The 26,651-nt window shown below is 55.0% G+C and overlaps 1 protein-coding gene across 6 annotated transcripts in view; it reads left to right on the top strand.

Moving 5' to 3' along the window:
• Positions 1 to 4,346: 4,346 nt before the first annotated feature.
• Positions 4,347 to 26,651, top strand: part of LOC127389887 (protocadherin gamma-A4-like) — a 215,298-nt gene continuing 192,993 nt past the window's right edge. For 2 of the 6 annotated variants that reach the window (XM_051630825.1, XM_051630823.1), the window contains exon 1: positions 11,441 to 11,651. In XM_051630825.1, the coding sequence (XP_051486785.1) occupies positions 11,450 to 11,651 (202 nt within the window). In that variant the 5' untranslated portion in view covers positions 11,441 to 11,449. Of the gene's footprint in view, positions 5,808 to 11,440; positions 11,652 to 24,165; positions 25,627 to 26,651 lie in introns of those variants that run through there. The other 4 variants (XM_051630822.1, XM_051630821.1, XM_051630834.1 and 1 more) reach the window with 3 other exon arrangements.

The following is a 26,651-nucleotide window of genomic DNA, read 5'->3' as shown; positions in this document are numbered from 1 at the left end:
TAGACAAGTTACTCCAGCTAGGAGTCTTGGGGAGTTCTTCTTCTGTGTTGACGTGTCCTTATCAGTTCTGAACCAAAAGCTTCATTATGTACTTGTGACAAATACCGTAATGGGAGCCTTGGGAAGAGCAAACTGTGTATTGGCTGCCTACTTAACAACTTAATGATGTACCCAAGGTGTATGTTCTGTTCCTTTCTTTGTACAGGTTTTAACTTCCAGTTTTGGTCATTGTAATGATCTCAAGGTGGGCCTTTGCCTCTGATGAGGACAGAAGCCCTGTTCTATTTGTCTGACTGTCCTAACGTGCCTTTCATATTTACAGCTGTGAAGAGAAAGACTTTCACAGACATGTTTCCTTACAGTGTTACTGGTAGAAACATTCTTGTTTGTCACATCCACATGTTGAGAAATCAAATATTATGCATGGTAAGTAGAAGTTGTCTGAGCAGCTTTTCTTTCAATGCAAGTGATGATGGACCAGTGGCAACCATGCGGGAGAGGGGAGGTTTCAGGAACTGTCAAGTTGTCATTAATTTGTGCTTTTTATGGTGCTCAATGGAGTCCAATCCAGCTGGAGCTGGTCACAAGTGGTGTTCCTCAGGGCTCAGTGTTGGGACTGTTTCTGTTTAACATCTTGATTGATGATCTTGATAAGGACATCAAGTGTATTGTCAGTGAGTTTGCAGATGACACCAAGCTGGGTGTTGATCTGCATGAGGATAGGGAGGCTCTACAGAGAGACTTGGATAGATTGGATTGTTGGGCTAATGTTAATGGTCTGGGCTTCAACAAGGCCAACTGCCAGGTCCTGCTCTTGGGCCACAGCAACCCCAGGCAACGCTCCAGGCTTGGGGAAGTGTGGCTAGAAAGTGTCTGGTAGGAAAGGACCTGGGGTTCTCATTGACCAGCAGCTGAACATGAGCCAGCACTGTGCCCAGGTGGCCAAGAAAGCCAATGGCATCCTGGCTTGGATTAGAAATAATGTGACCAGCAGAAGCAGAGAGGTGATGGTCCCCTTGTGCTCAGCCCTGGTGTGTCCAGTTTTGGGCACCTTAGTTCAAGAGAGATGTCGAGGTGCTGGAGCGAGGACAGAGGAGGGCAAGGAAGCTGGTGAAGGGCTGGAGAATAAATCCAACGAAGAACGCTTGAGGGAGCTGGGAATGTTTAGTTTGAGGAAGAGGAAGCTGAGGGGAGACCTCATCAGTCTCTACAACTGCCTGAAAGGTCATTGTAGAGAGGTTGGTGCTGGTCTCTTCTCACAGGTAATCAGTGACAGAAGAAGAGGGAAGGGCTTCAAGCTGCAACAGGGGAGGATTAGACTGGAGAGTAGGAACAATTTTTTCACAGCACGAGTGGTCAGACACTGGAACAGGCTGCCCAGGGAGGTGGTGGAGTCACCATCCCTGGATGTGTTGAAGGGTCGTTTGGATGTGGTGTTGGTGGACGTAGTTTAGGGGAGAACTTTGTAGAGTAGGGATGATGGTTGGACTTGGTGACCCAAGGAGCTTTTCCAACCTGAATAGTTCCATGATTCTGTGATTCTGTGTCACATTACAGCTTGTTTCATATTGTTGACTCTCGTGCAGCAGCGCTTAATTTTACATGCTACATTTTTAAACTCGATATTTTACCGTTTACAATCAAAACAAACTGTCAGGGCAGTGTTACCTTAACAGTGACAGTGGTTAGAGAAGTTGTTTTCTCAGTCGGTGAGCACATCCAGAGTCTCACTGCGGCTGGAAAGACCCTGCTGGCCTTGAGAAACCTGTTCCCACTGGAACTTTGTGTTCTCTTCTGCCAAACGGGAGTGAATACGCGAGGGGTGTTTTTGAGGGATTATGTTTTGAGGGAGCAGCATGAGGACATAACTGGGAGCTGAGTTATCAGCAAGACCCTGTGAACAAGCATTGGTCATCCATGGAGCTGTTTCTTGTTTGGAGCAAGAGGAGCATTGAGAAAATCTGCAGTACCTGTAGTTCCCAACCCCGTGGTCTGTGTAGAGCTTGAAAGAATTCACAGAATCACAGAATCCTAGGGGTTGGAAGGGACCTCGAAAGATCATCTAGTCCAACCCCCCTGCCAGAGCAGGGTCACCTAGAGCACATCAAACAGGAAATTCATTGGGTCACCGTGTGCCCCCTTCTCCCCGTGGTGACCAGCTAAGGTCTGTCGGTTTCTACAAGGTCTTGATTTCTGCTCTTGCCTTTGAGCGTTGCTGAGAGCTGGTGTCACTGTGCAAACAGGCCCTGAGGAGCATCAGGAACTGAGCTACTTTTCCTCAAGCAAAAGAGTTTTACTCTTTCCATTGTCAGACCAGCCCACACCTGAAGTTTCCTGTTTACGGATCCAAAGTGCACGTCGCTGTGTTTGTGTCACGGGCAAACTGCCTTCTGTGGGGCTGACATTCTGCCTTTTCTTCTTTTGAAGAACAGCCCACATTTGGTTCTTGTGGTTTTGTGTTGGTTGACTTTTGTTGTTTTTTTTTTCCCCTGGAAGTCCTGAGTGGCCTGGGAAAAGCAGCTCACACGTTGCAAACAGCTCCTCTTTCCGATTTTCGAAATAGCCCATTAGTAATTGAAGTATCCGAGGCTCACGGGAACTTCTATGTTCTGAGAACAAACTTACCTGGATGACCGAAAGAAGCGGTATTTGAAAAAAAAGGTTTCAATAGGTTTGTGTTCACAGCTTTAGACCAAGATGTTGTGGTGACTATGGGGACTGTTTGGTGCAGACATAAACATTGTCTCAATGGCTTCAGGGTCAGTTATCTCCCAAATTCCTCATGTGCACAGTGGTGTCTTTGAGCTGATACAAACAACTGGATTTTGCAGCTGCATGTTGGTTATGCCCTCTGGAACATGTGATGTGTCTTGATTGAGTGTTCCTCAAACCATGCGGCCCACCCGATTGGAGAGATGTGGGTTTGAGAGGTGGACTGTTGGATGTAGAGGGAACTGGCTGGGTGGCCACAGCCAAAGGGTTCTAGTCAATGGCTCAGTGTCCAAGTGGAAGCCACTGACACGTGATGTCCCTCAAGGGCTCATCCTTGCACCAATACTCTTTATATATCTCAGTAATATCAATTACAGAGACAGTGGGGTTGAGTGCATCCTCAGCAGGTTTGCAGATCACACTAAACTAAAGGCTGTCATTGATTTGCTCAAGGGATGTGATGCCACCCAGGGGCACCATGGCATTGCTGGAGAGGATTTCATACTGTGTGCTCACCCAGGCACACTTGGCTGTAGGGAAAGGAAGCAAACCCATCTCTGCTGCAGTCCTCCAAGTGCAGAGTGGCCAGCCAGCCCAGCCACGGCTCCCATGAACAGACTGGGGGGTTAGAGGGAGAACTCATGCAGAGTGTCCCCCACACATTCACCCCCTAAAGTGCAGCAACTCAATTGGAGAGATATGGGTTTGAGAGGAGGAATGTTAGGTGGAGCTGGCAGCATGGAGAAGGCAGTGTCCTAAGAGTTTTATTCAATTGCCGAGTGTCCAAGTGGAAACCAGTAACATGTGGAACATCAGGGGTTCGTACTTACACCAATACTGTTAATATATCTCAGTATTATCTTCTTTAGTGACACAGACAGGTTGAGTGCACCCTCAGCTGGTTTGCAATGACAACAAGTTGAGTGCTGTCGTTGAGTATCTTGATGGAGAGGATGACCTCTGGAGGGACAGGGACAGCTTGTACACCTTGTGGGTCTTGAGGGAAGCCCTGTGGAGAAGGCCTTGGGGTTTCTGGGGGGTGACAAATGGGACGTGAGTTGGCTGTGTGTGCTTGGAACCCAGCAAACCAATTGTACCCTGGGCTGCATCAGCAGTAGTGTGGCCAGCAGCAGGTTGTGGGAGGGGATTCTGCACTTCAACTCTGCTTTCATAAGACCTCACCTGGAATAGTGCATGCAGTTCTTGGGGTGTCATTGAAAAAAACATAAATCTGTTGCAGTAGTACCAGAGTAGGAGGTGAAAACAGGCAAAGAACTGGAACATCTCTGCTATGAGGAAGGGCTGAAGGACTTGAGGTCTCACAGCCTGGAGAAGAGAAGGCTCCAGGGAGACCTTACTGCAGCTGCTCGATGTTTAAAGGGGGCTTCATAAAGAGATGGAGAGAGTTCTTACCATGATCAGTCATGACAGGACAAAGCACAACAGCGCATCTCAGATTAAAGCCTTGGGGCTCAGGCACGTACCCAAGGCCGTAGGAGCTTCCAGATTCCACCGGCAGGGAGAGCGGAGAGGCGGGAAGAGCCGCGCCCCCCGCTGCCAGCCCGGGCCCCCGAGCGCGGCCATCAGGCGGCTGCGGTGTCGTGGCGGCGCCTCCGGGTGCCGCTGTTGGCCGACAAGGAGCGGCGCTGGAGCCGCAGCCGCAGCCGCCGCAGCGTCCTGCCCCCGCAGGCTGCTCGCTCGGCCGGCGCCGGGCAGAGCGGCAGCGGCACGGGCAGCAGAGAGAGGCGAGAGCAGCGGCGTCCGAGGCGGCGCCGAGCTCGCTGCCGTCCGGCGGCCCCTGCGCGGGCTGCGGAGAGGGGCTGGCAGGGAGCGAGCGAGGGCAGCGGCAGGAGGGAGGAGCGCGGCGAGCGCTGGCGAGCATGGCGGGCAGGCAGAGGCCGAGGCGGCGGCGAGCAGGCGGGCGAGTGCTGCTGGCCGCCTTGCTGCTGCTGGGCTTGTGCTGCCGGGCGGCGCCGGAGCGGATCCGCTACGCCATCCCCGAGGAGCTGGGCAGAGGCTCGCTGGTGGGGCCGCTGGCGCGGGACCTGGGGCTGAGCCCGGCGGAGCTGCCGGCACGCAAGCTGCGGCTCAGCGCCGAGAAGCAATACTTCGGCGTGAGCGGGGAGAGCGGGCAGCTGTACGTGAGCGAGCGGCTGGACCGGGAGGAGATGTGCGGCGAGGCGGCGTCCTGCTCCGTCAGCTTCGAGGCGCTGCTGCACAACCCGCTCAACGTCTTCCACGTCCAGGTCGACATCCACGACGTCAACGACAACGACCCGGCCTTCAGCAAGGCTGCTCTCGGCCTCGAGATCAACGAATTCACATCTGCCGGGACGCGTTTTCCGCTGGAGACGGCGCGAGACCCGGACGTGGGCAGCAACGCGTTGCTGACCTACCAGCTCTCTAGCAACCCGTCCTTCTCTCTGGCTTTGAAGGAGAGCCCGGGAGGGAAGAAGCAGCCGGAACTAGTGCTGGAGAGAGCTCTGGACCGTGAGGAGCAGAGCTCCTTTCAGCTGGTGCTGACGGCGGTGGATGGCGGAGACCCCGCGAGGTCCGGGACTGTCCAGATTCTCATCAACGTCACCGACGCCAACGACAACGCGCCCGTGTTCACTAAAAGCATCTACGAGGAGCGAGTGCGGGAGAATGTACCGGTGGGATCCGTGGTGCTGCAGGTGCGAGCCACGGATGCGGACGCGGGCTCCAACGCGCGGGTGTCCTACGGCTTCGGGAACGTCCCGGAGGGCGTGCGAGCGTTGTTCAGCGTCGACAGCGAGAGCGGCGAGGTGAGGACGGCGGGAGCCCTCGATTTCGAGGAGAAGAGCAAGTACAGCTTCGGCCTGGAGGCGAGGGACGGCGGCGGGCTGGTGGCACACTGTGAAGTGGAAATAGAAATCACGGACGAGAACGACAACGCGCCCGAAATCACGGTCCTGTCGGTGTCGAGCCCGGTGCCCGAGGACGCGGCAGTCGGCACGGTGGTGGCGCTGGTGAAGGTGACCGACCCGGACTCGGGCGAGAACGGCGCCGTGTGGCTGGAGCTGTCGGGCGAGGCGCCGCTGTCGCTGGTGGCGTCGTCGGGCGGCTCGTACAAGGTGGTGACGGCGAGCGCGCTGGACCGGGAGCAGGCGGCGGAGCACCGCGTGTGGGTGGTGGGCAGGGACCGGGGCAGCCCGTCGCTGTGGAGCCGCGCGGCGCTGGTGCTGGAGGTGTCGGACGTGAACGACAACGCGCCGGTGTTCGAGGAGGCGGCCTACAGCGCCTACGTGGCGGAGAACAACGCGGCGGGCGCGGCGGTGCTGCGCGTGCGCGCGCGGGACGCGGACGCGGGCGCCAACGGGCGCGTGAGCTACTGGCTGGCGGGCGGCAGCGCGGGCGCGGCGCCCTACGTGTCGGTGGAGGCGCGGAGCGGCGCGGTGTACGCGCAGCGCTCGTTCGACTACGAGCAGTGCCGCGAGTTCGCGGTGGCGGTGCGGGCGCAGGACGGCGGGGCGCCGGCGCGGAGCTCGACGGCCACGGTGCGCGTCTTCGTGCTGGACCGCAACGACAACGCGCCGCGGGTGCTGTGGCCGGCGGCGGGCCCGGGGGAGGCGGGCGGGGCGGCGGCGGCGCCGTTCGAGGTGGTGCCGCGCTCGGCCGAGGCCGGCTACCTGGTGGCCAAGGTGGTGGCGGTGGACGCGGACGCGGGGCGCAACGCGTGGCTGTCGTACGAGCTGGTGGCGGCGGCGGAGCCGGCGCTGTTCCGCGTGGGGCTGCACAGCGGCGAGGTGCGCACGGCGCGGGCCGTGTCGGAGCGGGACGCGGCCAAGCAGCGGCTGGTGGCCGTGGTGAAGGACCACGGGCAGCCGGCGCTGTCGGCCACGGCCACGCTGCACGTGGTGCTGGCCGAGAGCTTGCAGGAGGCGCTGCCGGAGCTGAGCGAGCGGGCGGCGGGCGCCGAGTCGCCGGCGGAGCTGCAGTTCTACCTGGTGCTGGCGCTGGCGCTGCTGTCCGCGCTCTTCGTGCTGAGCGTGGCGCTGGCCGTGCTGGCGCGGCTGCGCCGGGCCGGGCCGCCCGCCGTGCTGCGCTGCCTGGGCGCGCAGCGCTTCTCGGTGGCCGGCGCCGCCTTCCCGGCCGACTTCTGCGAGGGCACCTTGCCCTACTCCTACAACGTGTGCGTGGCGCCGGGCCGCGGCCTGCCCGAGGCCGCTTGGCTGCAGCCGCCGCCGCTGCCCAGCCTGGCCGCGGAGGAGCTGCTCGGCGGGGAGGCGTGCGGGGAGCGGAGCCCGAGCAGCAGCGCCGGACCGGGAGAGCCGCCCGCCCGCCCCGACGCACCGCAGGTCTGTGAGCCCGCGCGCTCTCGCTCTTCTCCTTCTGGCCCCCTGGGTTGTGTGTTCCGCGGGTGGGGTGGCTGGGGAGCGCTGGTGCGTGTCTCCGGGAGTGAGTGAAGGAGCGGGGTGACTGCCTTTCCCTAAGTTCGTCTTGGCACTCTTCAGTTTCTCTGTAGCGAGAGGTTTTTATCTCTGGGCGTGAACTCCCTGAGCAGAACGAGATCTTTTTGCTGTGTGAGACGGAGTCTGGAGAAATCGGATTGACTCTTGAATCACTTATTGGGGAGGATAAATTTTATGCAGATAGTTATTTCCGAGCTCGTTGTGTAGTTATTTCTCTCTTCTTTCTCCTGTGTGTCAGTTCCCTGAGTTCCCTTATTTGTGACCTGCTCAGCCTTTTATAAACGGATGAGGGTGTAGAATGGGGTCTGAAAAACAATCACTAAGCCCTGAACAAACCAGGTGCTTGAAGGTTTGAAAGGGGAAATACTGAACCGAGGAGCTCTCTTTCTCAGCCCCTTTTTTCTTGTTCTTGTCGGTGTCTGAGCTACCAGGAGCGGTCTCTAACCAATCCGAGGACATAGATATGCAAATGAGAGCCATTAGGCCCTTGAATAAAGGCCATTTGCACATTTACAAACGGGCCGCCTGCAGCAGGAGGTGCAGCTGGAATCTCTTCTGCCGTTTTACAGAACTGTGTTGAAAAGGTTTCCTACCAAAACGAAATGTAAAGAATTTAGGTGAATCACTGTTAAACAATTAAACAAGTGATGATACTTTATGTCTTGACATCTGACAAGAGAGGCCCTTCATAGTCCTTGTATCTGCCGAATTCACTGCGACTGTGTAGAAACTCCAGAAACGCTACATGAATGTTCTATTAAAAAGGGCAACTGCCGCCCCGATGCTCTTCCTTCCTCAGGATGAGCTGCACGTTGAAGTGTTCCAGCACTTCGATGATGCAGGCATTGTCTCCTGAGGAACATCAGGAAACCAGGCGTACCTGGTGTTGTTCCTGCTTTACTCTCAAAGCCATTTTCCCAGCAGTTTGCGGGGAGCCAAGTATATGATTCTGGCGAGGTTGGATTAATCGCACCGTTTTCACACTTTACATGTCTGATTTCAGTCCCTCCTTTCGGTAAAGATAATTTACACCGTGTTCCCTATGAGATATTTAAAGCAGAGCTCCTTTTCAGGCCCCCCGGGGTGGGGTGGCTGGGAAGCGCGGGTGCGAGTTGTGTCAGTAATGGGGAAGGTGAATCCTTCCTATGTAGAATTAGATCTGCTGATTCTGCGTGATAAAGTTGGCGAAACGCAATTGTCATTTTGTACGGGAGAGTTTTCCTTCTTGAAACGTTCGTGTTTTCTCCAGGAATGGTTAGGTTCCTGATTGCTCCTCTCAGGTGAAGGAGGAGAGTGTCGCCCGTTTTTGGGGAGAGGCTTCTGCAGAAATGTCCTAGCGGGGGCGGCTGAACTTCTGGAGGCAGTTTCCCTGTGCAGGGATCTATTGTTGTTGTGTCTGCCGGTGTTTCCAGAGGAGGTCTCTACCCATTCTGAGATAATACATCTGCAAATGACAGCAATTAGGCAGTTGAGTTCAGGCTCTTTGAACCTTTACAAATGGCCGGCATAGAGCAGGAGGTGCAGCTGGACTTGTTCTCTGCAGTCGTTTGTTGAAACGCGGAATTGACTCTTGGTGACGGAGAGCGTTTCCTTTCTGGAAACGGGCGTGTTTTCTCCATGCAATGAATGGACAGTTACAGACTGTTTCTCCCTACTCAATGTTCTCATTTTCCGCCGTGTGCCCTCCTATCTCCTCTCATCGTTTGGATGAAGACCGTGTTGCAGAGTAGTCAGCATTATAGAGTGGATCCATTGTATTCAGGCCTGATTTTGTGCAGTTACTTATCATTGCTTTCTCCTCTTAGTTCCCTGACTTCCTCCTGTCGTGCAATCTCCTGCAGTTTCATAAACGGGTGACGGTGTAGAACGGGATCCCAAACACACAACACCTTAGCAAGCAAGATGTGTTGTCTTTTCCTAACCCCCTTTCTTCAAGAGAGGTGATTAGACTTGTTTGATGGCGCTGAACCTGGGAGTGAGCGAAAGAGCGGGGTGACTGTTTTTCCCTTACAGCAGGCAGTTCTCTGGGGCACTTTCCAGTTTATCGGTGATGACAGGTTCAGGTTGAGCTCAGAGTTTTTTGTCTTCAACTCTTTTGAGCTCGCTATGATGCTATCTGCTGTGTGACAGAGTTGGCATAATTATATTGATGCTTAATGTTGGAGAGTTTTTCCTTCCTGACAGGTGTGTCTTTTCTTCTCTTCTTGCGTTTTTGGTCCTCTGGGTTGTCTGTTTCACGGGTGGGGTTTTACGCGGGTGGGGTGGCTGGGGAGCGCTGGTGCGTGTCTGCGGGAGTGAGTGAAAGAGCGCGGTGACTGCCTTTCCCTAAAGCAGGCAGTTCGCCGTGGCACTTTTCAGTTATTGTTGATAAGAGGGTCAGGTTTTCTCTTCCACACTCGTGTTGTCTAAAAGAGTTTGTCAGTCAGGGCGAAGGCGAATTCTTCCCGTGTAGAATGAGATCTGCTGGTTCTGCGTGATGGAATCGGGAAAATAAGATTGTCGCTTGATGTCGGAGAGTTTGTCCTTCCTGAAACGTGCATGTTTTCTCCATGAAAGGAGGACTTAGGGGTTGTTCGTGTAAGACGAAGGAGCCAGTCGCCCGTGATTTGCGGAAAGCCTTCTGCAGAAATGGAAACCCCAGCGGGTCGAGTTATCTGTCCGGGCATTCCTGCTCAGTGCAGTTAGTTCTCTTTTCAATTGCTTCCGTCCTGTGCGGTAGTTCTCTGTTTTTACCCTTTCTGCTCAGCGTTTCCAACAGAAATGCAGGTGTTGAATGAGATCTAAAGGAGAGAAAGAAAACCCTCGCCTTTTGTGTTTCGGAGTTATTTGCTTTTACTAGCTGCCTTTCCCAAAGAGAGGTGCTTGAACCCATTTGATGGTCTTGAAGGGGGCAATACTGCACCAAGGAATTCGGTCTCTCAGCCTCTTTTTGCAACAGTTCTTTAGGGTGTCTGTGCTAGCAGAGGAGGTCTGTACCCATTCTGAGGAGATAGAGATGCAAATGACAGCCATTAGGCACTTGAATGAAGGCCATTTCCACTTTGACAAACGGTCCGCATAGATCAGGGTGTGCAGCGGTGCTTGTTTTCTGCCGTCCTACTGTGCTTTCGAGAAATTGTATCCTGCCAAGATGAAGATTCTTAGCATTAGCTGCATTTTATAGACGTTCCAACAATGTAATAGTTGTACCGTTATCTCAGTGGCTTCTTTGTATCATGCCTTGCATCCTCCGATCTAAATTACTGTTCAGAAAATAGGACTGTTGGTAAAACAGGCGTACCTGCTGTTATTCTTGCTGTACTCGCAAATAAAGTTTCCCTGCAGTCTTTGGGGAGCAAAGCGGAAGATTCTGGCCAGGCGGAAGCTTCTGAGAATCTGGAAAATATTGAGACTGAGAATCTGAAAGGTTCTGGGTGGGTGTGTGTCTGAATATCACGTTTTTATTTCTTTTCACATTTGTATTTCTTTTCCTGTACGTGTACTAGGAATTCAACCATGATTGTTACTGAAATCGGTGCTGGGGAGAGTGGTTTTCAACTGTGGGAAAAGACACGTCATATTCTTTACCTTCTAATGAGATGCAATATTTTACTTTACGTGTATCTCCATCAGCCCGTCGTTTTATTGGTATGATAGAAGCAAAAGGGACCGTTAAAAAGGAAAAACAGGGATATGAGAAAGTAATTGCAGGCAATCACCAGTGTCCATTTCGGACAGGTTCTTCAATAGTGTTCTGGTCTATTGGTCGGTATGTGGGGATTTAATGGGGCTGTATGAGACACATTAGGTCTCCAGCGAGGTGAAGAAGTAATTCCAGGAGCTACAGGAGCTGTCCAGGTCGTGATAAGGATTGTGCTTTGCGAGTAGTGGGATAAGTCTCGAAATATCCTCCATATTCTATTTTCTTTGACATAGAAATCGGCATTGCGAGATACATATCTCTCAGCATTGGGAGTGGTTTTCCCCGAGCGGTGGGATGTGTGTGGCCGAGCTGCCGGGGAGCGCTGGGGCGGGCAGCGCTGGGCAGCGCTCGGTGGCTGCAGTGCCGGGAGGAGGCTGCGGGCGCCGCTGCTGACCGAGGAGGAGCGAGAGGAAGGCCGGAGCGCTGCAGGCAGCCCCGCCCGCTGCGTCCCGGCTCGCTCGCTCGCTCGCTCGCTGGCTGGCTCGGCGGCCGGGCGGTGTGCGAGCGTCCCCCGGTGCGGAGCCGTGGTGCGGCGAGGCGGAGGGGCCGGCGGGAGCGTCCAGGCGGGAGCGGAGCGGTGTCGGGAGCAGGCTTGGCGGTGTGTGCGGCGGAGCTGCGGGCAATGGCGGGGAGGCGCTGGGGCCGGCGGGAGCGAGCCCTGCTGTGGGGCGTGCTGGTGGCGGCGTGGGAGGCGGCGTGGGGGCAGCTGCGCTACTCGGTTGCCGAGGAGATGCCCAAGGGCTCGTTCGTGGGCGACGTGGCCAAGGACCTGGCGCTGGACCTGCCGGCGCTCCGCGACCGCGGCGTGCGCATCATAGACAGAGGTAGGACGCAGTATTTCGCTCTGCACGGGAAGACGGGACATTTGGTGACGGCGGAGAGGATAGACCGGGAGCAGCTGTGCGAGAGTGCGCAGCAATGCGTGCTGCGGTGTGAGCTGATAGCGGAGGGGGACATGAAGGTTTATGGAGTCGAAGTGGAAATCACGGACATTAACGACAATGCGCCCAGCTTCAAGGAAATTGAGCTGGAGGAGATAATAAGCGAGACGACAGCCCCCGGGTCCCGGTTTCCCCTGGCGGAGGCTCACGACCCGGATGTGGGACGTAATTCTCTGCAGAGCTACGAGCTGAGCGGCGACGAGCACTTCTCGCTGGCCGTGCAGGCGGGCCCCGGCGGGGATCAGCGTCCCGAGCTGGTGCTGGCGAAGGCGCTGGACCGGGAGGAGGCGGCGTTTCACGAGCTGGTGCTGAGGGCGAGCGACGGCGGCGAGCCGGCGCGGACGGGCACGGCGCGGATCCGCGTGGCGGTGCTGGACGCGAACGACAACGCGCCCGTGTTCAGCGCGGCGGAGTACACGGTGCGCGTGGCGGAGGACGTGCCCGTGGGCTCCACCCTCCTCACCCTCACGGCCACCGACGCCGACGACGGCACGAACGGCCACGTTAAATACTCGTTCAAGAAAATCACAGAGAAAGCCTCGCAGATTTTCCAGTTAGACTCCGAGACGGGAGCGATCACGCTGATGCAGAGCATGGACTTTGAGGAAGCAGACTCCTACGAACTAGAGGTGCAAGCAAGAGACGGCGGGGGTCTTTTCGACACAGCCAAAATCTCCATCACCTTGACAGATATCAACGACAACGCTCCCGAACTCACGGTGTCGTCGGCGCTGAGCGAGATCTCGGAGGACGCCCCGTCGGGGACCGTGGTGGCCCTGCTGCACGTGCAGGACCGGGACTCGGGCGCCAACGGCGAGGTGCGCTGCTCGCTGGCCGCCGGCGTCCCGTTCCGGCTGGAGAAGTCGCTTGAGAATTACTACCGCGTGGTGACGACGCGGGAGCTGGACCGCGAGGAGGTGCCGCAGTACAACGTGACGGTGCGGGCGGCGGACGGCGGGTCGCCGTCGCTGCGGAGCAGCGCGGTGCTGGCGCTGCGGGTGCTGGACGTGAACGACAACGCGCCGGTGTTCGCGGAGGCGCGGTACAGCGCGCGGCTGGCCGAGAACAACGCGGCGGGCGCGCTGGTGCTGCGGGTGCGGGCGGCGGACGCGGACTGGGGGCAGAACGCGCGCGTGCGCTACCGGCTGCGGGAGGGGCGTGTGCGGGGCTCGGCGCTGTCGTCGTACGTGTCGGTGCAGGCGGAGACGGGCGCGCTGTACGCGCTGCGCTCCTTCGACTACGAGGAGGTGCGCTAGGTGGGGCTGTGGGTGGTGGCGGAGGACGGCGGCGCGCCGGCGCTGAGCAGCAACGTGTCGGTGCGGCTGGAGATCGTGGACGAGAACGACAACGCGCCGCAGGTGCTGTACCCGCCGGCGGCGGCGGCGGCGTCGGGGGCGTCGGGGTCGGGGTGGGCGGGCGTGGAGCTGGCGCCGCGGTCGGCGGAGCCCGGGGCGCTGGTGGCCAAGGTGGTGGCGGTGGACGCGGACGCGGGGCAGAACGCGTGGCTGTCGTACGAGCTGGCCAAGGCGACGGAGCCGGGGCTGTTCCGCGTGGGGCTGCACAGCGGCGAGGTGCGCACGGCGCGCTTCCCGCTGGCCCGCGACGCGGCGCGGCAGAGCCTGGTGGTGGTGGTGAAGGACCACGGGCGGCCGGCGCTGTCGGCCACGGCCACGCTGACGGTGGTGCTGGCCGAGAGCGTGGCCGAGCTGCTGTCGGAGCTGGGCAGCGCGGCAGCGGCGGCGCCGGGCGAGCCGGCCGGCAGGCTGACGCGGTGGCTGGTGGTGGCCGTGGCGGCCGTGTCGTGCCTCTTCCTCGCCTTCCTGCTGCTGCTGCTGGCGCTGCGCCTGCGGCGCTGGCGGCGCTCGCAGCTGCTGGCGGCGGGCAGCGGCGCCTTGCGCGGCGTGCCGGCCTCGCACTTCGTGGGCATCGACGGCGTCCGCGCCTTCCTGCACTCCTACTCGCACGAGGTGTCGCTCACCGCCGACTCGCGCAAGAGCCAGCTCGGCTTGTCGGGCGGCAGCTGCTGCGACACCCTCCCGGCCCGCCCGCCGCCCGCCGAGCCCGCGCCGCTGCTCGGGGAGGACCCTGCCGGCGCCGACCCCGCCGCTGCTGCTGCCCCCCCGGTGAGTGTCTCTGCCCGCCCCCTCCTGCCTTCTCATCCCTCACGGTCTTTGTGCTGTTTTCCCGCTGCCTTTTCGTCGGGGTGGGCCGGTAAGGTTCTGGGGAACCTTATAAAATGTTCTTGCACATTATGAGGGTCAAAGAACAGGATGGAAGTTTTGAAGGGGTGCAGCTGAACTCGAAATATATGGCTTACAAAATTGATATGGATTGTTCAGTTTCCTGGTCAGCTCTAGTTCAGCTCTAGTTTCTTGCAATATGAGTTTCATCTTTCCAAGTACGTTTGCTTAAGTCACATTCTTCTGCTGTGTTTGCATCGCTGGGAGGTGCCTCGTGTGTATTTGCAGGTTATTGTGATGTTCTCTTAACAGCTGAATTATGTACCTGTGACATATGCCATAATGGGAGCTAAGAATGGAGCCAACCGTGTTTTAATTACCTATTGAATAACTGTAGTTTTTTATCTTCTCTAAGTGCAGAAGGAATCTTATGATCACGTACACGTGGCGAGGAGCTATTTATGTTTTATGGTAGAGGGGAGGTTGTCTGTGCAGTTTCTGTTGATGGCATCTGTCTGTGTGTTATGAAGATCGTTCACCCCCACACAATATGTGAAGGATTTCAGCGTGCTGTGTGTGAGGAGATACCAGTGGAGACATGACGTGTTTTGTTCAACCCCAGGGATCATTGCTGGACTAGACCAAAGGAGCCTAAAGTTCTCTAACTGTGGCATATCACCTTGTTTGGCCACGTTGTGGGTTGGTCACTTTACGTTCCTGTTGAGTTGGGAGTTATGTGAATGGTGGGTGTTAGGCCTAGATGTAAATCCAAGTTGTTCTTTTGCTGAAGAAAGCTGATGTTGCCTTTGAGCAATGAGTGGGACTTGAATGATGGTTGTTAGAACCTTTGGTGTTTCTTCAGAATCTATGGGAGGAGCAGAAAACTCTCTTTGCACCCACCTCTGTTGCAGTGCTTGAGGTCTGAGAAGTCTTGTGTTCACAGCACTTCATTCAGTGGTGCCTGTGTGTGGAGGGAGGTTTCCTGTTGGGTAATATTTGGGCAGGGTGAAGAGATCTGATTTTACAGAGGCAGGGCAGGTGGGGAAGTTTGCTGTGGTAGAATTTGAAATCCTCCCTTCCCTGACAGTCTTTGTGCTCCTCTTCCCACTGCCTTTCCTCGGTGGGAGCAGGTAATCGAGGCCTATGGACAGAGACTCTTGTGTTGGTGTCTTTTGCTCATTCAGGGCTTTTGCTGTAGTTTTCAGCAGCTGGTGTGGAAGGCAGGAGAAGTGAGGGCCCTTTGCTCTTCTGTCCTGTTTTGGGAAGTAGGTGTAACTAGATGTAAACGTAGCAGAAGCAGCGTGTCTACATTTGTGTACTTTCTGTGATTTCAAACCTCTCAGAAAATGTTCTCTCTCTTCCGCTACACCCCCATGTCCTGATCCTGGTGCAGGTTACAGGGAAGTGGTCCTTGGGAACTGTTCTTGTGATAAGAAGTTCTTTCAAATAATGCTGATTAAATAAAACTTTGCAAATCATGAAGGGCAGGATATTTGCACTGTGGAAGCTCTTTACGAGGTGCTGTTTATGTACATGAGAGATTATTTTCTCCTTTCCCTGGTCAGTGCCCAACTGTAGTTTTATGCGACTTGAGTTTCATCTTTCCAAGTACATTTGCCCTAGGACACATTGTTCTGCTCTCTTGGGATCCCTGGGATGTTGGCCTTGTGTGTTTGCAAGTTACTGTGATGTTCTCAAGTACCTGCTGAATTGTGTACCTTGGACACGTGTCCTTATGGGAGCCTGGGGAGGAGCCAACAGTCTTTTCATTCCCTAGAAAATATTTCCTTATGTATCTACTCCAAGTGCCATAAGAATGTTATGATCCTTTCTCATTTTAACTTCTTGCCTTGCTGGTTTTCATAGGAAACACTTTCATAGTTGGATTTCCTTGAATTGATACTGGAAGAAAGGCTCTTCCAGTGTCACACTGAGGAGGTGAGAAGCCCCGTACATTTTGATTGTAAAGGAGTTGTCTGTGTGATTTTCTCTTGGTGGAGTCTTTCTGTAAATTATGAAGGTCATTGACAAGCGTGCAGTATGTGAAGGGTTGGAGGAGAATCTCAGAGGTGCTGGGTGTGAAGAGGTGCCAGTGCAGACATGCCATGCGTTTTGTTCATTCCCAGGGCTCCTTGCTGGACTGGATCAAAAGAGCCTGAAGGGTCTGATATTTGCATATTGCATTGCTGGAACTCCAGCTGGCCACGTTGTGGGATCATCACTTTCCTGTTGCGTGAGGAGTCCTGTGCATTAGGCCTAGATGTGCAATTTGCATTAGTGTGGTAGTGCAATGGATCTTCCAAGTTGCCCATGTGCTGAAGAAGGCTGGTGTTGCCTTTTCAGCTTGGATACCTGCGCCTTGCATGATGGCTGTTAGAAGCTTTGGTGTTCAAGGTCTGTGGGAGGAGCAGAAAACTCTCTTTGCACCCATCTTGTTGAAGTGCTTGAGTTCTGAGCTGTGTGTGCAATACTTGTTTGAAATGTTGGAGGACATTTCCTGTTGTGTTTTGGCAGGGTGAAGAGTTCTGTCTTTACAGATATGAGGCAGGTGGAAGATGTTCCTGTGATGGAGCCAGAAATGGCTAAAAGAAGGGTGTAAGAGTTCCATTTGTCCTAGTTTTCAGATGAGGCCCAGAGCTGTGGTTCCAAGCAGTTTGCTTTTTTTATTGTCCGGATCAATTACTTTGTGGCACATTGTGGTGGGAGGTTGTGTGTGAGCCTCCTGTGGACTTGTCAGCAACTTGTTACCTTTTTGTTGTGTGCCTGCTGCAAACGACACACCCTGAAAGGGGAAGCTCTGGTTCATACACTTCCCTGGGATTCCCGTTCTGGCCTTGTTTTTGTCAGGGAGCTGAGCTGGGCCTCATTGTGCCTGGCAAAGCTGAAAGCACTAAAAGATCTCCTGGAATTATCAGGCTGGGGGAGCAGTTTCCATCCATAGCTCCAAGGTGTTCAGCTGCCAAGGGAAAGACTTTGATGAACTTCTGCTTCCCTGGAGGGTCCCTGAATGAAATGCTCTTTTGCCTGGGGCTGACAAATAACCAACAGTTGGATATTGTCCAATGTTCAACTGAAAGCTGTGAATGCAGAGCAAGGAGGGTGAGGGGCTGGGCTAGAACCCTGCAAACAGGTTGGTGAACATGGTTTTGTATGGGGGTAATGGTCTGATTTCATGGCTGGTGCCAAGGCCTGTGCCATTCATGCTGTGATCGTGGTTTCCCTGTCCTGAAAGGGAATCATAGTCCTCTGATCAAAAAGTGTTTGTGGAGGAAGTGTGCATGGAGATTGATGCTGCTTGGGTAGGACAGCTTGTAATTCCTGTGACAAACTTCCTTCATCCAACTCTATCTCCCTGGAACAGCGTGGAGTTTCTTCTTCATTGAAATTAGATTTTGTATCAGGCCTTTGTTTCCTGGCAGGTTCAGGATCATCTTTCCCAGTTTTGGAGAGTGATTTTTCATTAGAAATGGAATATTGTTCTACAGCAAAGACTTACATGCACATGGCAAGCCGTTAGTCACCTGCAGATTGTGGTAGAAGCTAAAATGAAGCAGAAGATTACAGAGACCTTGTAACTTCTTAGAAGACTTACCTTGAGAAAGAGACCCTTGACAAGAAGTTTACACTGACCCTTTCATATCAGGCCTTTGTTTCCTGGGAGGTCAAGGTTCATGTTCTCCATTTCTGGATAGTGCTTTTCCATTGGAGATGGAATATTGTTCTACAGCAAAGACTTGTATTTGTCACAGTCACCTGATGATTGTGATAGAAGCTAAGATGAAGCAGACCTGGAAGTGAAGTCTCAGAAGACTTAGATTGACAAAGAGGCCCATGGTGAGGTGCTTGAATTTATGGCTTCATTTTTATGGGAGATGAGCAGGCCACACAGGAGAGACAACTTGCTGAGAGCTGAAGACGCTTTCATAAAATCAACCTTCATATTTTTTTGTCCACAGTAGGGTGGTGGGTGGCACTTGCATCTTAAGATAATGACTTCCAGGTTCTCTCAGGAATGAAATTCACTACCCGTAGTGAAGACCAAGAAGACTTCCTAGTGGGTTTCGCTGAGAACACTTTGTCTTCAACTGCTTCCTTGCCTTGCCTGTCTGATTTATATTTTGTTTTTTCTCTTCCTGCTCTACTGTATCTGTAGATTGGTGGGAATGTAGGGAATGGGAGGGTACTTTAGTCATGAATTTCTGTGCTTGAGGCCTGTTACTTGATGTATGTGTGAGGAAGTTACTCATGTTATGCCCTGCCAAGCTGGATGCAGCTCTTCCTGTGGATGGGGATTCTTTGGCTTAGACAGAAACATTGAATCAATGGTTGTAGAGTCCTGTAGCTCCCAAATTGCCCATGTGCACGATGGTGTCTTTGAGCTGGTACTGCTGCCTGAGTCTTGGACTGAGCTGGGTATCACTGATGCCCTTTGGAACGTGTTATGTTTCTTCAGCTGGGTGTGATGAGCAGAGCAGTGTCTGTGCCTGCATCCATGTGGTGATCCTTGTTTTCCATAAGGAGGAGATGTGTGTGCAACATTCCTCTCAGTGCTGTCTGTCTGCAAAGTCTTGCTTCACGACCCCTCTTTTGCCACTTCCCTGCCCTGTCCCTGCACAGCCCCGTTCCTGCCAAGGGGAGGGTTCTTCTTCTCTGTGTGCGGGTGGCTCTTGCTGCGGGGGCTGAATGTGGGTTCGTTGCTCGTCGTTATCTTTGGTGTGGGAGGCAGGAGAAGTGAGGTTGCTGCTGGCTGGAGGTTCATCAGAACGGAGCTTGTTCTTCTCAGTCCCTATCAGATCATTTCTTTCAACGTTTGCCTTTGGAAATTGCCCCTTCTGTACAGGTGCCTTGCAGTATTAACAAAGGGCAACTTGCATTATTAGCAGGCTCTGGTACTTTCCCAGCACTCGTTGTGTTTGAGAGGGATCAGAAACGGAGCGTTAATGGTCCCACCTGTCATTTTGCTGCTCATGGATTCTCCTCTTCTCAGCCTTTTTGTTTCTCCATGATAACGTTGTTAGCAATGAAATGCATTTGTGTTTGTCTGTGCTGCCACCTTTGTGCCCATGGTGTTGGAAGTTCTGGGCAACAACTGGTCCCTTGATGATGTTTGTTGCTTAAAAGATGAAAGAGGATAATAATAGTTGTGATAATTTGAGGAAGTCTTATTTGGGTGGCTGAGTGTAAAGGGGTGACTGGAGGAAACTGGAGATGTATTTTGCTGATTCTCCCATCTTTTAAGGTTGTCTTGTTTGTAATGGAGCTGGATGTGCTTTGGCTTGAAAGTACATACAATGGTAGGAGCCACAGCGGGGCTGGAGGGGAGATATTAAAGGTGCAGAGGAATATGTAAAGAGAGAGAAATCACACCTCTGCTTGTCTTTTCCATTTGGAACCTCGATGGTTCTTCTCTGAGGACATGTCTTAGTCCAGAGATGTGAAGAAATCTGTGTGAAGTCCGTGGTGTGATGCTGGTGCATATTGAAGAGAAACAGCCTAGGCAGTTGGCTCTTGATTACACGTGTTTCTGTATTGTGAATGTCTAACAACCCCAGGCAGGGCCTGAATTGTTGGAGTTTCCTTAGAGCAGAGCTTTGTGTTTTATCACGTTGTTATTCTGTTACACGCTTTTCACTGACACAGTCTCTTCTGGAGAACCTATTCTTCTTTACCTTGATGTTTGATTTTTTTTTTCTCTGACTTGCACTGATCACAGAAATATATTTTCATCTCAGTCCAGAGATGCAAAGATATCCCTGTGAGTTCCGTGGGTGATCCTGATGCTTGCTGAAGATAAATGGTCTGGAAAAATATCTGCTTCATGACGTGTACTTGAAATTCTGAGGGTTATAAAACACGGTGCAAAGCGTGAAGGGTTGGAGGTGAAAGCTGTGGAGCTGTTTTTGAGTGGCTGTTGAAGGACCAAGAGATATTTTTTTGCTCCTTTCTGCGTTCAGTGCCCATCTGTAGCATGATGCAATGTGAATTTCTTCTTCAAAAAATATTTTGATAGACAAGTTACTCCAGCTAGGAGTCTTGGGGAGTTCTTCTTCTGTGTTGACGTGTCCTTATCAGTTCTGAACCAAAAGCTTCATTATGTACTTGTGACAAATGCCATAATGGGAGCCTTGGGAAGAGCAAACTGTGTATTGACTGCCTACTTAACAACTTAATGATGTACCCAAGGTGTATGTTCTGTTCCTTTCTTTGTACAGGTTTTAACTTCCAGTTTTGGTCATTGTAATGATCTCAAGGTGGGCCTTTGCCTCTGATGAGGACAGAAGCCCTGTTCTATTTGTCTGACTGTCCTAACGTGCCTTTCATATTTACAGCTGTGAAGAGAAAGACTTTCACAGACATGTTTCCTTGCAGTGTTACTGGTAGAAATGTTCTTGTTTGTCACATCCACATGCTGAGAAATCAAATATTATGCATGGTAAGTAGAAGTTGTCTGTGCAGCTTTTCTTTCGATGCAAGTGATGATGGACCAGTGGCAACCATGCGGGAGAGGGGAGGTTTCAGGAACTGTCAAGTTGTCATTAATTTGTGCTTTTTATGGTGCTCAATGGAGTCCAATCCAGCTGGAGCTGGTCACAAGTGGTGTTCCTCAGGGCTCAGTGTTGGGACTGTTTCTGTTTAACGTCTTGATTGATGATCTTGATAAGGACATCAAGTGTATTGTCAGTGAGTTTGCAGATGACACCAAGCTGGGTGTTGATCTGCATGAGGATAGGGAGGCTCTACAGAGAGACTTGGATAGATTGGATTGTTGGGCTAATGTTAATGGTCTGGGCTTCAACAAGGCCAACTGCCAGGTCCTGCTCTTGGGCCACAGCAACCCCAGGCAACGCTCCAGGCTTGGGGAAGTGTGGCTAGAAAGTGTCTGGTAGGAAAGGACCTGGGGTTCTCATTGACCAGCAGCTGAACATGAGCCAGCACTGTGCCCAGGTGGCCAAGAAAGCCAATGGCATCCTGGCTTGGATTAGAAATAATGTGACCAGCAGAAGCAGAGAGGTGATGGTCCCCTTGTGCTCAGCCCTGGTGTGTCCAGTTTTGGGCACCTTAGTTCAAGAGAGATGTCGAGGTGCTGGAGCGAGGACAGAGGAGGGCAAGGAAGCTGGTGAAGGGCTGGAGAATAAATCCAACGAAGAACGCTTGAGGGAGCTGGGAATGTTTAGTTTGAGGAAGAGGAAGCTGAGGGGAGACCTCATCAGTCTCTACAACTGCCTGAAAGGTCATTGTAGAGAGGTTGGTGCTGGTCTCTTCTCACAGGTAATCAGTGACAGAAGAAGAGGGAAGGGCTTCAAGCTGCAACAGGGGAGGATTAGACTGGAGAGTAGGAACAATTTTTTCACAGCACGAGTGGTCAGACACTGGAACAGGCTGCCCAGGGAGGTGGTGGAGTCACCATCCCTGGATGTGTTGAAGGGTCGTTTGGATGTGGTGTTGGTGGACGTAGTTTAGGGGAGAACTTTGTAGAGTAGGGATGATGGTTGGACTTGGTGACCCAAGGAGCTTTTCCAACCTGAATAGTTCCATGATTCTGTGATTCTGTGTCACATTACAGCTTGTTTCATATTGTTGACTCTCGTGCAGCAGCGCTTAATTTTACATGCTACATTTTTAAACTCGATATTTTACCGTTTACAATCAAAACAAACTGTCAGGGCAGTGTTACCTTAACAGTGACAGTGGTTAGAGAAGTTGTTTTCTCAGTCGGTGAGCACATCCAGAGTCTCACTGCGGCTGGAAAGACCCTGCTGGCCTTGAGAAACCTGTTCCCACTGGAACTTTGTGTTCTCTTCTGCCAAACGGGAGTGAATACGCGAGGGGTGTTTTTGAGGGATTATGTTTTGAGGGAGCAGCATGAGGACATAACTGGGAGCTGAGTTATCAGCAAGACCTGTGAACAAGTATGGGTCATCCATGGAGCTGTTTCTTGTTTGGAGCAACAGGAGCGTTGAGAAAATCTGCGGTACCTGTAGTTCCCAACCCCGTGGTCTGTGTAGAGCTTGAAAGAATTCACAGCATCACAGAATCACAGAATCCTAGGGGTTGGAAGGGACCTCGAAAGATCATCTAGTCCAACCCCCCTGCCAGAGCAGGGTCACCTAGAGCACATCACGCAGGAAATTCAGTGGGTCACCGTGTGCCCCCTTCTCCCCGTGGTGACCAGCTAAGGTCTGTCGGTTTCTACAAGGTCTTGATTTCCGCTCTTTCCTTTGAGCGTTGCTGAGAGCTGGTGTCAGTGTGCAAACAGGCCCTGAGGAGCATCAGGAACTGGGGTACTTTTCCTCAAGCAAAAGAGTTTTACTCTTTCCATTGTCAGACCAGCCCACACCTGAAGTTTTCTGTGGACGGATCTGCCTTTTCTTCTTTTGAAGAACAGTCCACATTTGGTTCTTGTGGTTTTGTATTGGTTGACTTTTTTTTTTTTCCCCTGGAAGTCCCGACTGGCCTGGGAAAAGCAGCTCACACGTTGCAAACAGCTCCTCTTTCCGATTTGCGAAATAGCCCATTAGTAATTGAAGTATCCGAGGCTCACGGGAACTTCTATGTTCTGAGAACAAACTTACCTGGATGACCGAAAGAAGCGGTATTTGAAAAAAAAGGGTTTAATAGGTTTGTGTTCACAGTTTTAGAGCAAGATGTTGTGGTGACTATGGGGACTATTTGGTGTAGACATAAACATTGTCTCAATGGCTTCAGGGTCAGTTATCTCCCGAATTCCTCATGTGCACAGTGGTGTCTTTGAGCTGATACGAACAACTGGATCTTGCAGCTGCATATTGGTTATTCCATCTGGAACTTGTGATGTGTCTTGATTGAGTGTTCCCCAAACCATGGGGCCCACCCGATTGGAGAGATGTGGGTTTGAGAGGTGGACTGTTGGATGTAGAGGGAACTGGCTGGGTGGCCACAGCCAAAGAGTTCTACTCAATGGCTCAGTGTCCAAGTGGAAGCCACTGACACGTGGTGTCCGTCAAGGGCTCATCCTTGCACCAATACTCTTTATATATCTCAGTAATATCAATTACAGAGACAGTGGGGTTGAGTGCATCCTCAGCAGGTTTGCAGATCACACTAAGCTAAAGGCTGTCATTGATTTGCTTAAGGGATGTGATGCCACCCAGGGGCACCATGGCATTGCTGGAGAGGAAGGATTTCATAGTCACGGTGTGCTCACCCAGGCACACTTGGCTGTAGGGAAAGGAAGCAAACCCACCTCTGCTGCAGTCCTCCAAGTGCAGAGTGGCCAGCCAGCCCAGCCACGGCTCCCATGAACAGACTGGGGGGTTAGAGGGAGAACTCATGCAGAGTGTCCCCCACACATTCACCCCCTAAATGGCAGCCACTCAATTGGAGAGATATGGGTTTGAGAGGAGGAATGTTAGGTGGAGCTGGCTGCGTGGAGAAGGCAGTTCCCTAAGACTTTTAGTCAATTGCCCAGTGTCCAACTGGAAACCAGTAACATGTGGAACATCAGGGGTTTGTACTTGCACCAATACTGTTAATATATCTCAGTATTATCTTCTTCAGTGGCACAGACAGGTTGAGTGCACCCTCAGCAGGTTTGCGATGACAAGAAGTTGAGTGGTGCTGTTGAGTAGCTTGATGGAGGGGATGCCCTCTGGAGGGACAGGGACAGCCTGTACACCTTGTGGGTCTTGAGTGAAGCCCTGTGGAGAAGACCTTGGGGGTTCTGGTGGGTGACAAATGGGACTTGAGTTGGCTGTGTGTGCTCGGAACCCAGCAAACCAATTGTATCCTGGGCTGCATTAGCAGTAGTGTGGCCAGCAGCAGGTTGTGGGAGGGGATTCTGCACTTCAACTCTACTTTCATAAGACCTCACCTGGAATAGTGCATGCAGTTCTTGGGGTGTCATTGAAAAAAACATAAATCTGTTATAGTAGTACCAGAGAAGGAGGTGAAAACAGGCAAAGAACTGGAAGATCTCTGCTATGAGGAACGGCTGAAGGACTTGAGGTCTCACAGCCTGGAGATCTGTCATGACAGGACAAATCACAACAGCGCATCTCAGATTAAAGCCTTGGGGCTCAGGCACGTACCCAAGGCCGTAGGAGCTTCCAGATTCCACCGGCAGCGAGAGCGGAGAGGCGGGAAGAGCCGCGCCCCCCGCTGCCAGCCCGGGCCCCCGAGCGCGGCCATCAGGCGGCTGCGGTGTCGTGGCGGCGCCTCCGGGTGCCGCTGTTGGCCGACAAGGAGCGGCGCTGGAGCCGCAGCCGCAGCCGCCGCAGCGTCCTGCCCCCGCAGGCTGCTCGCTCGGCCGGCGCCGGGCAGAGCGGCAGCGGCACGGGCAGCAGAGAGAGGCGAGAGCAGCGGCGTCCGAGGCGGCGCCGAGCTCGCTGCCGTCCGGCGGCCCCTGCGCGGGCTGCGGAGAGGGGCTGGCAGGGAGCGAGCGAGGGCAGCGGCAGGAGGGAGGAGCGCGGCGAGCGCTGGCGAGCATGGCGGGCAGGCAGAGGCCGAGGCGGCGGCGAGCAGGCGGGCGAGTGCTGCTGGCCGCCTTGCTGCTGCTGGGCTTGTGCTGCCGGGCGGCGCCGGAGCGGATCCGCTACGCCATCCCCGAGGAGCTGGGCAGAGGCTCGCTGGTGGGGCCGCTGGCGCGGGACCTGGGGCTGAGCCCGGCGGAGCTGCCGGCACGCAAGCTGCGGCTCAGCGCCGAGAAGCAATACTTCGGCGTGAGCGGGGAGAGCGGGCAGCTGTACGTGAGCGAGCGGCTGGACCGGGAGGAGATGTGCGGCGAGGCGGCGTCCTGCTCCGTCAGCTTCGAGGCGCTGCTGCACAACCCGCTCAACGTCTTCCACGTCCAGGTCGACATCCACGACGTCAACGACAACGACCCGGCCTTCAGCAAGGCTGCTCTCGGCCTCGAGATCCCAGAGCTGACACTTCCCGGGGCGCGTTTTCCGCTGGAGACGGCGCGAGACCCGGACGTGGGCAGCAACGCGCTGCTGACCTACCAGCTCACTAGCAGCCCGTCCTTCTCTCTGGCTTTGAAGGAGAGCTCGGGAGGGAAGAAGCAGCCGGAACTAGTGCTGGAGAGAGCTCTGGACCGTGAGGAGCAGAGCTCCTTTCAGCTGGTGCTGACGGCGGTGGATGGCGGAGACCCCGCGAGGTCCGGGACTGTCCAGATTCTCGTCAACGTCACCGACGCCAACGACAACGCGCCCATGTTCAGTAAAAGCATCTACGAGGAGCGAGTGCGGGAGAATGTACCGGTGGGGTCCGTGGTGCTGCAGGTGCGAGCCACGGATGCGGACGCGGGCTCCAACGCGCGGGTGTCCTACGGCTTCGGGAACGTCCCGGAGGGCGTGCGAGCGTTGTTCAGCGTCGACAGCGAGAGCGGCGAGGTGAGGACGGCGGGAGCCCTCGATTTCGAGGAGAAGAGCAAGTACAGCTTCGGCCTGGAGGCGAGGGACGGCGGCGGGCTGGTGGCACACTGTGAAGTGGAAATAGAAATCACGGACGAGAACGACAACGCGCCCGAAATCACGGTGCTGTCGGTGTCGAGCCCGGTGCCCGAGGACGCGGCAGTCGGCACGGTGGTGGCGCTGGTGAAGGTGACCGACCCGGACTCGGGCGAGAACGGCGCCGTGTGGCTGGAGCTGTCGGGCGAGGCGCCGCTGTCGCTGGTGGCGTCGTCGGGCGGCTCGTACAAGGTGGTGACGGCGAGCGCGCTGGACCGGGAGCAGGCGGCGGAGCACCGCGTGTGGGTGGTGGGCAGGGACCGGGGCAGCCCGTCGCTGTGGAGCCGCGCGGCGCTGGTGCTGGAGGTGTCGGACGTGAACGACAACGCGCCGGTGTTCGAGGAGGCGGCCTACAGCGCGTACGTGGCGGAGAACAACGCGGCGGGCGCGGCGGTGCTGCGCGTGCGCGCGCGGGACGCGGACGCGGGCGCCAACGGGCGCGTGAGCTACTGGCTGGCGGGCGGCAGCGCGGGCGCGGCGCCCTACGTGTCGGTGGAGGCGCGGAGCGGCGCGGTGTACGCGCAGCGCTCGTTCGACTACGAGCAGTGCCGCGAGTTCGCGGTGGCGGTGCGGGCGCAGGACGGCGGGGCGCCGGCGCGGAGCTCGACGGCCACGGTGCGCGTCTTCGTGCTGGACCGCAACGACAACGCGCCGCGGGTGCTGTGGCCGGCGGCGGGCCCGGGGGAGGCGGGGGGGGCGGCGGCGGCGCCGTTCGAGGTGGTGCCGCGCTCGGCCGAGGCCGGCTACCTGGTGGCCAAGGTGGTGGCGGTGGACGCGGACGCGGGGCGCAACGCGTGGCTGTCGTACGAGCTGGTGGCGGCGGCGGAGCCGGCGCTGTTCCGCGTGGGGCTGCACAGCGGCGAGGTGCGCACGGCGCGGGCCGTGTCGGAGCGGGACGCGGCCAAGCAGCGGCTGGTGGCCGTGGTGAAGGACCACGGGCAGCCGGCGCTGTCGGCCACGGCCACGCTGCACGTGGTGCTGGCCGAGAGCTTGCAGGAGGCGCTGCCGGAGCTGAGCGAGCGGGCGGCGGGCGCCGAGTCGCCGGCGGAGCTGCAGTTCTACCTGGTGCTGGCGCTGGCGCTGCTGTCCGCGCTCTTCGTGCTGAGCGTGGCGCTGGCCGTGCTGGCGCGGCTGCGCCGGGCCGGGCCGCCCGCCGTGCTGCGCTGCCTGGGCGCGCAGCGCTTCTCGGTGGCCGGCGCCGCCTTCCCGGCCGACTT

Source organism: Apus apus, chromosome 13, assembly GCF_020740795.1.
Source record: "Apus apus isolate bApuApu2 chromosome 13, bApuApu2.pri.cur, whole genome shotgun sequence".
NCBI classification, from domain to species: Eukaryota; Metazoa; Chordata; class Aves; order Apodiformes; family Apodidae; genus Apus; species Apus apus.
Note: the sequence above shows the minus strand (reverse complement) of the source record. Positions and strands in the feature narration are given on the sequence as shown.